Source organism: Bombina bombina, chromosome 6 (genome assembly GCF_027579735.1).
Source record: "Bombina bombina isolate aBomBom1 chromosome 6, aBomBom1.pri, whole genome shotgun sequence".
Lineage (NCBI taxonomy): Eukaryota > Metazoa > Chordata > Amphibia > Anura > Bombinatoridae > Bombina > Bombina bombina.
This window is the reverse complement of record NC_069504.1, coordinates 349,681,837-349,694,814: the sequence shown is the minus strand read 5'-3', so window position 1 is coordinate 349,694,814 and position 12,978 is coordinate 349,681,837. Positions and strand designations below refer to the sequence as shown.

The following is a 12,978-nucleotide window of genomic DNA, read 5'->3' as shown; positions in this document are numbered from 1 at the left end:
CAAAAAAATGAAAGGCAATTGAGGTGATTTCTTCTTAAATAGACAATCTACCTAAGAGATTTTTTAATCAATCTATTAATATTTTATATTATTTAATTATTTATATTGTATGTAATATATTTGTTTTGTATTTTTGGGAAACACTGTCCCATGTCATTGCATGCTCAGTTTATCACTTAAGGAATTCCATGTTATATCCTATGTAAAGAGTGATTTGACAACATTATTGAGATTCACTATTTACAATGACTGCAGTCAGTAAGCTTTATATAGCGATTAGTAACAGTGATTTCAAAGAATAGAGTTGGAGTTTAGAAATAAAAAAAATATTACCTTTACATAATAAGTTAGTGATTTGTTTATTTCGACTCATACTTACTAATTACAATCTTATGTATATTACTATATTATAGTATATTATATTACTTAGAAGCACTAAGTTAAAGATTCAACTATTAAAGAGAGTCTGAACCCAAATAAATGAATTAGTGTGTATAAAACTTTTATTTACATATTTTAAAATATATAACGAAAAAAATATTTTTCCTAAATTGTCGCTATATAGCTGTGCTATCACTTTAAAAATACTTCAAATGACCCGTTATAAATGTCTATAATTCAGAATATTATGTTATGAAGTATTTTTAAAGTGGTAGCACAGCTATATAGCAACTATTTAGGAAAACATTTTTTTCGTTATACTTATATTTTAACATATGTAAATAAAAGTTATATTTTGTGGTAATTATATTTTGCACTACACATTTCTTTGGGTTCAGACTTTATTTAATAGTTGAAGCTTCAACTTAGTACTTCTAGAATTTGTAGTCTGTAACACACCTCTATTCCTATTAAGGAATACTGGGCATCATATAGGTGTAGTTCTCATGCCCTGTACTCTACCAATTTTTTGATAATTATGTACATTACTGTCTATGGGCAATCTAGCAGAAAGCAGCTTGCTGTGTAAACTACAACTGAACAGTGAGGCAGGACTTTATGAATTCAATATAAAATAATAAACAAACAAAGTTTATTAAAACGTAAAATGTGATGCAATGCATTTTTATTGTATTCTTTAATTTACTTTTAAAAGCATTACAGTTTTAATTTACTATGAAAGCCATTAAAGTTTTTGAATTCTGCAAATACCCAGCATTCCAAAAAAAAAAGCATGTGAGTAATCTCACACTCCATTACCGCCCCCTTTAGGAAAGCATAGAGAGGAGCAGTGTGCAAAGTATTTCATTGGGGGTTGATAATAGGAAGTTTTCATTGATTATCTTTTGAATGCAACATTTTAGCTTGAAGAGAAGCCTTTGTAAACCTAGCCCCATAGCTCATCCCTAATCAGCACTGCATGCTAATTTATATTGCATATATGTTTTATTTTGTTTAACTATTTATTATCTTGGACACCTTGGCCAAAATCAGTTTAGTAGACATTACAAGGATAAATAAAACGAGTTTCCAAAAATAACTGGGATATGAATAAAAAAACTTCACATAATTGAAAGAAGCCAGATTTTTTGCAATTACCTTTTATTCTTGTCAATTAAAGCTAGAGAGTCCAGACTTGTATTTATCACACGCTGATTTTTATTTCTGTTCAATGTTGATGAGCTAACACATTTAGAGAAGTCAACTTTTGTAGCAAAGGGTTCTGTTAACAAATCCTAAAAAAAATAAAAAAAATAAATAAAAAAATCTATCATTATTTATTTAGCAAATAAGCTAATACAAGAACTGTCCAGACTACACAATGGTGCTGTGCCTGTATCATATGTTATCATTTTAATTAATTAAAGGGACAGTCTACACCAGAATATTTATTGTTTTAAAAGATAGATAATCCCTTTATTACCCATTCCCCAGTTTTGCATAACCAACACAGTTATATGAATATACTTTTAACATCTGTGATTACCTTGTATCTAAGCCTCTGCAAACTGCCCCCTTATTTCAGTTCTTTTGACAGACTTGTAGTTTAGCCAATCAGTGCCTGCTCCCAGATAACTTCACGTGCACGAGCACAGTGTTATCTATATGAAATACATGAACTAACACCCTCTAGTGGTGAAAAACTGTTAAAATTCATTCTGAAAAGAGATGGCCTTCAAGGTCTAAGAAATTAGCATATGAACCTCCTAGGTTAAACTTTCAACTAAAAATACCAAGAGAACAAAGCAAAATTGGTGATAAAAGTAAATTGGAAAATTGTTTAAAATGACATGCCCTATCTGAATCATGAAAGTTTATTTTGGACTAGACTGTCCCTTTAAGAAATAGTTTTATGGAAAGTAAATCAAAACTGAGCTAAAAAAAATAGCCATTACAAATTATCAGAAGTGCGGTGCAAAAAAAAACATAGTATGGGAGTTCAAAGAAACAAAATGCAGTTGGCAAAATGTATGCCTTCGTGAAAACATAATTTATGTAAGAACTTACCTGATAAATTCATTTCTTTCATATTAGCAAGAGTCCATGAGCTAGTGACGTATGGGATATACATTCCTACCAGGAGGGGCAAAGTTTCCCAAACCTCAAAATGCCTATAAATACACCCCTCACCACACCCACAAATCAGTTTAACGTATAGCCAAGAAGTGGGGTGATAAGAAAAAAAGTGTGAAAGCATAAAAAATAAGGAATTGGAATAATTGTTCTTTATACAAAAAAATCAAAACCACCAAAAAAAAGGGTGGGCCTCATGGACTCTTGCTAATATGAACGAAATGAATTTATCAGGTAAGTTCTTACATAAATTATGTTTTCTTTCATGTAATTAGCAAGAGTCCATGAGCTAGTGACGTATGGGATAATGACTACCCAAGATGTGGATCTTCCACGCAAGAGTCACTAGAGAGGGAGGGATACAATAAAGACAGCCAATTCCGCTGAAAATAATCCACACCCAAAATAAAGTTTAAATCTTATAATGAAAAAAACTGAAATTATAAGCAGAAGAATCAAACTGAAACAGCTGCCTGAAGTACTTTTCTACCAAAAACTGCTTCAGAAGAAGAAAACACATCAAAATGGTAGAATTTAGTAAAAGTATGCAAAGAAGACCAAGTTGCTGCTTTGCAAATCTGATCAACCGAAGCTTCATTCCTAAACGCCCAGGAAGTAGAAACTGACCTAGTAGAATGAGCTGTAATCCTTTGAGGCGGAGTTTTACCCGACTCAACATAAGCATGATGAATTAAAGATTTCAACCAAGATGCCAGAGAAATGGCAGAGGCCTTCTGACCTTTCCTAGAACCGGAAAAGATAACAAATAGAGTAGAAGTCTTTCGGAGATTCTTAGTAGCTTCAACATAATATTTCAAAGCTCTAACTACATCCAAAGAATGCAATGATCTCTCCTTAGAATTCTTAGGATTAGGACATAATGAAGGAACCACAATTTCTCTACTAATGTTGTTAGAATTCACAACCTTAGGTAAAAATTTAAAAGAAGTTTGCAACACCGCCTTATCCTGATGAAAAATCAGAAAAGGAGACTCACAAGAAAGAACAGATAATTCAGAAACTCTTCTAGCAGAAGAGATGGCCAAAAGAAACAAAACTTTCCAAGAAAGTAATTTAATGCCTAATGAATGCATAGGTTCAAACGGAGGAGCTTGAAGAGCCCCCAGAACCAAATTCAAACTCCAAGGAGGAGAAATTGACTTAATGACAGGTTTTATACGAACCAAAGCTTGTACAAAACAATGAATATCAGGAAGATTAGCAATCTTTCTATGAAAAAGAACAGAAAGAGCAGAGATTTGTCCTTTCAAGGAACTTGCAGACAAACCCTTATCCAAACCATCCTGAAGAAACTGTAAAATTCTCGGAATTCTAAAAGAATGCCAGGAAAAGTGATGAGAAAGACACCAAGAAATGTAAGTCTTCCAGACTCTATAATATATCTTCCTAGATACAGATTTACGAGCCTGTAACATAGTATTAATCACAGAGTCAGAGAAACCTCTTTGACTAAGAATCAAGCGTTCAATCTCCATACCTTTAAATTTAAGGATTTGAGATCCTGATGGAAAAAAGGACCTTGCGACAGAAGGTCTGGTCTTAACGGAAGAGTTCACGGTTGGCAAGAGGCCATCCGGACAAGATCCGCATACCAAAACCTGTGAGGCCATGCTGGAGCCACCAGCAGAACAAACGAGCATTCCTTCAGAATCTTGGAGATTACTCTTGGAAGAAGAACTAGAGGCGGAAAGATATAGGCAGGATGATACTTCCAAGGAAGTGACAATGCATCTACTGCTTCTGCTTGAGGATCCTTGGATCTGGACAGATACCTGGGAAGTTTCTTGTTTAGATGAGAAGCCATCAGATCTATTTCTGGAAGTCCCCACATTTGAACAATCTGAAGAAATACCTCTGGGTGAAGAGACCATTCGCCCGGATGTAACGTTTGGCGACTGAGATAATCCGCTTCCCAATTGTCTATACCTGGGATATGAACCGCAGAAACTAGACAGGAGCTGGATTCCGCCCATACCAGTATTCGAGATACTTCTTTCATAGCCAGAGGACTGTGAGTCCCTCCTTGATGATTGATGTATGCCACAGTTGTGACATTGTCTGTCTGAAAACAAATGAACGATTCTCTCTTTAGAAGAGGCCATGACTGAAGAGCTCTGAAAATTGCACGGAGTTCCAAAATATTGATTGGTAATCTCATCTCCTGAGATTCCCAAACCCCTTGTGCTGTCAGAGACCCCCAAACAGCTCCCCAACCTGTCAGACTTGCATCTGTTGAAATTACAGTCCAGGTCGGAAGAACAAAAGAAGCCTCCTGAACTAAACGATGGTGATCTGTCCACCACGTCAGAGAGTGTCGTACAATCGGTTTTAAAGATATTAATTGAGATATCTTTGTGTAATCCCTGCACCACTGGTTCAGCATACAGAGCTGAAGAGATCGCATTTGAAAACGAGCAAAGGGGATCGCGTCCGATGCAGCAGTCATAAGACCTAGAATTTCCATGCATAAGGCTACCGAAGGGAATGATTGTGATTGAAGGTTTCGACAAGCTGAGATCAAATTTAGACGTCTCTTGTCTGTCAGAGACAGAGTCATGGACACTGAATCTATCTGGAAACCTAAAAAGGTTACCCTTGTTTGAGGAATCAATAAACTTTTCGGTAAGTTGATCCTCCAACCATGATCTTGAAGCAACAACACAAGTCGATTCGTATGAGATTCTGCTAAATGTGAAGACTGAGCAAGTACCAAGATATTGTCCAAATAAGGAAATACCACAATACCCTGTTCTCTGATTACAGACAGAAGGGCACCGAGAACCTTTGTAAAAATTCTTGGAGCTGTTGCTAGGCCAAACGGCAGAGCCACAAACTGGTAATGCTTGTCTAGGAAAGAGAATCTCAGAAACTGATAGTGATCTGGATGAATCGGAATATGCAGATATGCATCCTGTAAATCTATTGTGGACATATAATGCCCTTGCTGAACAAAAGGCAGGATAGTCCTTATAGTTACCATTTTGAATGTTGGTATCCTTACATAACGATTAAATATTTTTAGATCCAGAACTGGTCTGAAGGAATTCTCCTTCTTTGGTACAATGAAGAGATTTGAATAAAACCCCAGCCCCTGTTCCAGAACTGGAACTGGCATAATTACTCCAGCCAACTCTAGATCTGAAACACATTTCAGAAATGCTTGAGCCTTCGCTGGATTTACTGGGACACGGGAAAGAAAAAATCTCTTTGCAGGAGGCCTTATCTTGAAGCCAATTCTGTACCCTTCTGAAACAATGTTTTGAATCCAAAGATTGTGAATTGAATTGATCCAAATTTCTTTGAAAAATCGTAATCTGCCCCCTACCAGCTGGGCTGGAATGAGGGCAGCACCTTCATGTGGACTTGGGAGCTGGCTTTGGTTTTCTAAAAGGCTTGGATTTATTCCAGACTGGAGATGGTTTCCAAACTGATACCGCTCCTGTGGGTGAAGGATCAGGCTTTTGTTCCTTATTGTGACGAAAGGAACGAAAACGATTATTAGACCTAAATTTACCTTTAGATTTTTTATCCTGTGGTAAAAAAGTTCCTTTCCCTCCAGTAACGGTTGAGATAATAGAATCCAACTGAGAACCAAATAATTTATTACCCTGGAAAGAAAGGGAAAGCAAAGTTGACTTAGAAGACATATCAGCATTCCAAGTTTTAAGCCATAAAGCTCTTCTAGCTAAAATAGCTAGAGACATATACCTGACATCAACTCTAATGATATCAAAGATGGCATCACAAATAAAGTTATTAGCATGTTGAAGAAGATTAACAATGCTATGAGAATTATGATCTGTTACTTGTTGCGCTAAAGCTTCTAACCAAAAAGTTGAAGCTGCAGCAACATCCGCTAAAGATATAGCAGGTCTAAGAAGATTACCTGAACATAAGTAAGCTTTTCTTAGAAAGGATTCAATCTTCCTATCTAAAGGATCCTTAAAGGAAGTACTATCTGCCGTAGGAATAGTAGTACGTTTAGCTAGAGTAGAGACAGCCCCATCAACCTTAGGGATTTTGTCCCAAAATTCTAATCTGTCAGATGGCACAGGATATAATTGCTTAAAACGTTTAGAAGGAGTAAATGAATTACCCAAATTATTCCATTCCCTGGAGATTACTTCAGAAATAGCATCAGGGACAGGAAAAACTTCTGGAATAACTACAGGAGATTTAAAAACCTTATTTAAACGTTTAGATTTAGTATCAGGAGGACCAGAATCCTCTATTTCTAATGCAATTAAGACCTCTTTAAGTAAAGAACGAATAAATTCCATTTTGAATAAATATGAAGATTTATCAGCATCAACCTCTGAGACAGAATCCTCTGAGCCAGAGGAACCACTATCAGAATCAGAATGATGATGTTCATTTAAAAATTCATCTGAAAAATGAGAAGTTTTAAAAGACTTTTTACGTTTACTAGAAGGAGGAATAACAGACATAGCCTTCTTAATGGATTTAGAAACAAAATCTCTTATGTTAACAGGAACACTCTGAGCATTAGATGTTGACGGAACCACAAAAGGTAATGTAACATTACTAAAGGAAATATTATCTGCATTAACAAGTTTGTCATGACATTCATTACAAACAACAGCTGGAGGAACAGATACCACAAGTTTACAACAGATACACTTAACTTTGGTAGATCCAGCACCAGGCAGCGTTTTTCCAGAAGTATCTTCTGACTCAGTGTCAATCTGGGACATCTTGCAATATGTAATAGAAAAAACAACATATAAAGCAAAATTGATCAAATTCCTTAAATGACAGTTTCAGGAATGGGAAAAAATGCCAGTGAACAAGCTTCTAGCAACCAGAAGCAATAAATAATGAGACTTAAATAATGTGGAGACAATAGTGACGCCCATATTTTTTAGCGCCAAAAAAGACGCCCACATTATTTGGCGCCTAAATGCTTTTGGCGCCAAAAATGACGCAACATCCGGAACGCCGACATTTTTGGCGCAAAAATACATCAAAAATTACGCAACTTCCGGTGACACGTATGACGCCGGAAACAGAAAAAAAAATTTGCGCCAAAAAAGTCAGTGCCAAAAATGACGCAATAAAATGAAGCATTTTCAGCCCCTGCGAGCCTAACAGCCCACAGAAAAAAAAAAGTCAAATTTTAAGGTAAGAAAATTTTTTAATTATTCATATGCATTATCCCAAATATGAAAATGACTGTCTGAAATAAGGAACGTTGAACATCCTGAGTCAAGGCAAATAAATGTTTGAATACATATATTTAGAACTTTATATAAAAGTGCCCAACCATAGCTTAGAGTGTCACAGAAAATAAAACTTACTTACCCCAGGACACTCATCTACATGAAGTAGAAAGCCAAACCAGTACTGAAACGAGAATCAGTAGAGGTAATGGTATATATAAGAGTATATCGTCGATCTGAAAAGGGAGGTAAGAGATGAATCTCTACGACCGATAACAGAGAACCTATGAAATAGACCCCGTAGAAGGAGATCATTGAATTCAAATAGGCAATACTCTCCTCACATCCCTCTGACATTCACTGCACGCTGAGAGGAAAACCGGGCTCCAACCTGCTGCGGAGCGCATATCAACGTAGAATCTAGCACAAACTTACTTCACCACCTCCATAGGAGGCAAAGTTTGTAAAACTGATTTGTGGGTGTGGTGAAGGGTGTATTTATAGGCATTTTGAGGTTTGGGAAACTTTGCCCCTCCTGGTAGGAATGTATATCCCATACGTCACTAGCTCATGGACTCTTGCTAATTACATGAAAGAAACATTTATTTTCACCTGGAGGAGGCAAAAACAACCCAACATTTAAGAGTTTTGCTCCACTCCATTTCCCAGCATTCCCCTGACATTCTCAATTATAGATATGGAAAATCAGAGTAGGAAAGCTAAAAAAAAAAAGGCTGTGCAAGTGAAGTACAAAACATGACTTGCTTCTAACTGAAGCTAACAATCAATGGCCTGGGTTGTGGGCTCTCATATCATGCAAGCATAAATTAGGTTTTATTTCATATGATGGTGATAGTCTACAAAGCCACATTTGTGGGAACTAATACACAAGTAGTGAAGTCTGAGAGCCCACCAGAATAGGGATGGATGATATTTATCTGGCACAATGGCCCACAGTACTTTCTTGCCAAATGCAGCTACAGCACCTCAACACAGACATACACATGAAAATGGTATGGCTTAGAAAAAGTATGCAACTAGGGGCAGAAGGCTAAGTAGTTGCTTAACAGATTTGGTCAAGAGAAGCATATCTCAGAAAGGCCCAAGAAGTAGCAACTGCTGTAGTTGAATGAACATTGATAGTTACAATCATGATGGCACTTACACATCACCACATAGTCCTTTCTGATTAAATAGTCCTTTCTGATTAAAGCCTAAAGCCAGGATACAAAAGTCGTAGCTATAGCCTTCTGTTCCTTAGGGGGCCTTAAAAGTGAACAAGAACAAATCCCAAAAAACTTTGTACCTTCCACATATAACTTAAAGGGACATGAAAGCCAACATTTTTCTTTCATTATTTAGATAGAGAATACAATTTTATGTTGAAATATTTTTATTAAATTTTACATAATACAAAAGAAGACAAAAGGAGAAGGAAAAAAAGAAAAGCAAAAATTGTTTGAGCAATCTGATATAAAACATCAATTTCTAAATTTGCCCACTTGCAGGAAAAAACATATACCTACACAACAGAAAAGAATCATTACATAAATATACAATTAACCGCAATTGGTTTATGAGTTTCTAATTCTGTTAATATGTCAATAGACTACATACCCCTCTATCCAAGTCCCTAAGTATAACAAAAATTAAGCCTTCAAAATATAAGGACATTGAACTTAAGTATAATGGGCAAATTATAGCAAGTCAGTGAGGTGCAGATTGCCACCTATCTTCAAAATGTACCAAAGGAAAAGAAAAAGAATGAGGAAAAGAAAGAGAGGATGTACTGAATGTCGAGTAATCAGAGAAGAGGAAGGAAAGATGACTAACCAAAAGAAAAGGAAAAGAATAAGAGTTATATTTGATGCTTGTCTAAGTATCTCCTCCATATTAGGGTCCCCCATCGGACCACCAGGACCCATATATCTGGCTATCATCACAGAATTGTCTTTTCGCTCATATCTTATCTTCTTCGTGAGCAACGTGATCTATTTGTTAGTTCTGTGCCTTATACATTATCCAATGGAACCATGTATGTTGGAAAGTCAGCTGGGTGTCTTGTATATAGGCTGCCTGTTCATACATATTATAAAAATGTATAATTTTTGCAATGATCTCTTCTCGTGTGGGTGGACCCACTTTCCAGTGACGTGCAATGCATATCCTAGTGGCCGTGCATGTAATTTTAATAAATTGGTTTATATACTTTCTTATTTCTTTAATGTAGTAAAGCTTGCGACAGTGTCAAATGTATCGGCTCACCTAGGATTGTGCTAAGGAGTTTAGATAGGTCTTCCCAAGTTTCCCTCAAATGAGGACAGTCCCACCACATATGTTTATAAGTTCCCACTATCCCACAACCTCTGTAACAGAGATTAGAACGTTCAGTTGTCGCATGTGAAGTAATAACCGGGGTCAAGTACCACCTTGATACCGTGTTATAATAATTTTCTATCATGTCTGTACTTAAAAGGCCCCTAAAAGAAGTTTGCATTAGTTAGTTCCACTCCTCTTTGTCCATGTTTGTATCCAGATCCTGTCCCCATTTATTGTAAAGTGAGATGTTTGGTGTCTGTGCCCTCTGTATGATTAAGTATAGTCGCAAAATTGCTTTTTTTGGTCTCTTTCTCATTTTACAGAGGAGTTCCAACTCCGTCGGAGCTCCTTCCTTTGAGTGTGCCAAAAAGGAACGAAGAGTGGATGCTAGCTGCAAATATTGGTACCAGTATAATGTGTAGGGAGAAATTAATTCCTTCAAAGTATTGTAGGACATTATTTTTCTGCTCTCTAGTATATCTGCTATCCTATAGAGACCCTTATTTTCCCATTTAGTTAATGTAGAAAATGGTAAGGTTGATATTACACATTTAAAATGGTGTGTAAATGGAACTAGAAGACAAGAGGGATAAACCTCTCGTTAATTTGTGCCATTTTGTGATCATATGAGTTGTAATTGGGCAAGTCTTATTTTGTTTTGTGGTCATAGAAGAAGGGCCCCAAATCATCCCCTCTGGAGTGGCAAATCCATTAATATCCATCTCCAGCTTGACCCATCTGATCCTCTCCTCCGTCCCCATCAATAAAAGTGTCTGAGCTAATCTAGCAGCTTGATAGTAATTTTTTAAATTAGGTATTCCCAGACCTCCTACCCGTCTATGTCTAGTCAGTATACTTCTAGCTATCCTAGCTTTTCGATTGCCTCTCAGAAATGTATAAATCATAGCCTGGAGTTCCTCTAGTTCTTTAGAAATTATTTTAATTGGTAAAGCTCGGAACAAGTACAGGATTCTAGGTAAAACCATCATTTTAATTGCTGAGATACGCCCGTACCATGAGAAGCGATATTGACTCCATTTCAGAAGATCTTGTTTGATACTTCTGAACATTGGGATGTAATTGGTCTTATACAATTCCGAGGAATGTTTTGTTATTTTGACCCCCAAATATGTGATGTATTTTTAGCCCATTTAAAAATCATAATTCAGTTCTAAAAGTTTTTGAGTGTGGTTTGGTAGTTTAATAGCCATAGCTTCACATTTATCAATATTGATTTTATAACCAGATATTGACGAGAATTGTGAGAGGATCAGATATAAATTTGGTAAGGATATCGTTTCGTTAGGGAGAGTAACACATCATCCGCAAATAATGCTATTTTGTATTCTTCTCCTCCAACAGATATACCTGTTACATCTGGGGATTGTCTAATTCGTTTAGCTAAAGGTTCTATGCATAAAGCAAATAATAGTGGAGAGAGCGGACACCCCTGTCTAGTGCCATTCCGAATGGGGAAACCCCGAGATTGATGGCCCATCGCTCTTACCCAAGCTACTGGTGTGGAATAAATTTTCTGATGAGCTGTCATGAAGTGGCCCGTGAACCCCATTTTCTGCAACACTGCCCACATGTACCTCCAATCCACCCTGTCAAACGCCTTCTCCGCGTCTAATGACAGCAGCAGAGAAGGCGTTCCCGCAGCGTCTATATAATCTATTAGAGAAACCATACGTCTAATGTTGTCTGGTGCCTCCCTATTCTTTACAAAACCAACTTGGTCCGGATGGACCAACCCAGGTAGAATATGTTTTAATCTAGAAGCTAGAATCTTAGTGAATATCTTGACGTCTTGATTTATCAGCGAGATTGGACGATAGTTTTTACATAAGGTCGTATCTTTTCCTGGTTTAGGAATCACTACTATCTTCGCATGGAGAAGCTCTGTGGGTATATCATTCCCCTGTAGTATATAATTACAGAATTTTGCTAGATGTGGGGCTAAGGTTGTATTAAATAGTTTATAATATTCCTCTGGGAGCCCATCCGGACCTGCTGCCTTACCCCTCTTTAAATCTTTAATTACTGTCAAGACTTCTGGTACAGTAACTTTTGCGTTTAGTGTATCTAGGTCCTCTTTCGATATCTTTGGTAATTTAGTTTCGATCAGGAATTTGTGGAGGAGGGTGGATGTTTCTAGCGTGTCTGAGACTTTTATCCCATTATATAAAGTAACATAAAAATCAGAGAAGATGGTCACTATCTCCTCAGGGTTAGAAGTTAAGTCTCCCCTAGGAGTGCGTAAAGTTGGAATTGAAATATTTTTAATCCTATCTCTAATCTTGTTTGCCAAATACCTATCCGGTTTATTCGCAAAAATAAAATAATTAGTTTTAAGTGGTTGACTAGCCCGTATAGATTCTTTTTGTAAAATTAAGTCTAAAGATTGGCGTTTTTGTGTTAACGTTTTCAATATAGTAATTGATCTGGTCTCTCTGCGGCTCTTCTCTAGCTGATGTATTTCAGTCTGTAGTTGAATAGTTGAATTGAAATTATCTCGCTTTTTAATATTAATATGAGATTTCAATTTGATTAATTGTCCCCTCATAAATGGTTTATGAGCCGCCCATGGAATAATTGGATTAATAGCTGAATCTATATTAATTTGCCAGTATTCCAGTAAAGAGAATACAATTTTAAACAACTTTGCAAGTTACTTCTATTATTTAATTTGCCTCCTTCTCTTGTTATCCTTTGCTGAAAGGTTTATCTAGGCAAGCTCATGAGCAGCAGAGAACCTAGGTTCTAGCTGTTGATTGGTGGCTGCATATATATATATATATATATATATATATATCGATTGTGATTGGCTCACCCATGAGTTCAGTTAGAAACCATTGCTGCTCCTTCAACAAATGATACCAAAAGAATGAAACAAATTAGATAACAGAAGTAAATTAGAAAGTTGTTTAAAATTGTATTCTAT

At 36.4% G+C, this 12,978-nt stretch overlaps 1 protein-coding gene across 1 annotated transcript in view; it reads right to left on the bottom strand.

The window, feature by feature from the left end:
• CCDC87 (coiled-coil domain containing 87) overlaps positions 1–12,978 on the bottom strand; it is a 179,720-nt gene that overhangs the window by 72,377 nt on the left and 94,365 nt on the right. The window contains exon 11 of the mRNA XM_053719255.1: positions 1,540–1,676. Within this exon, the coding sequence (XP_053575230.1) occupies positions 1,540–1,676 (137 nt within the window). The remainder of the gene's footprint in view (positions 1–1,539; positions 1,677–12,978) is intronic.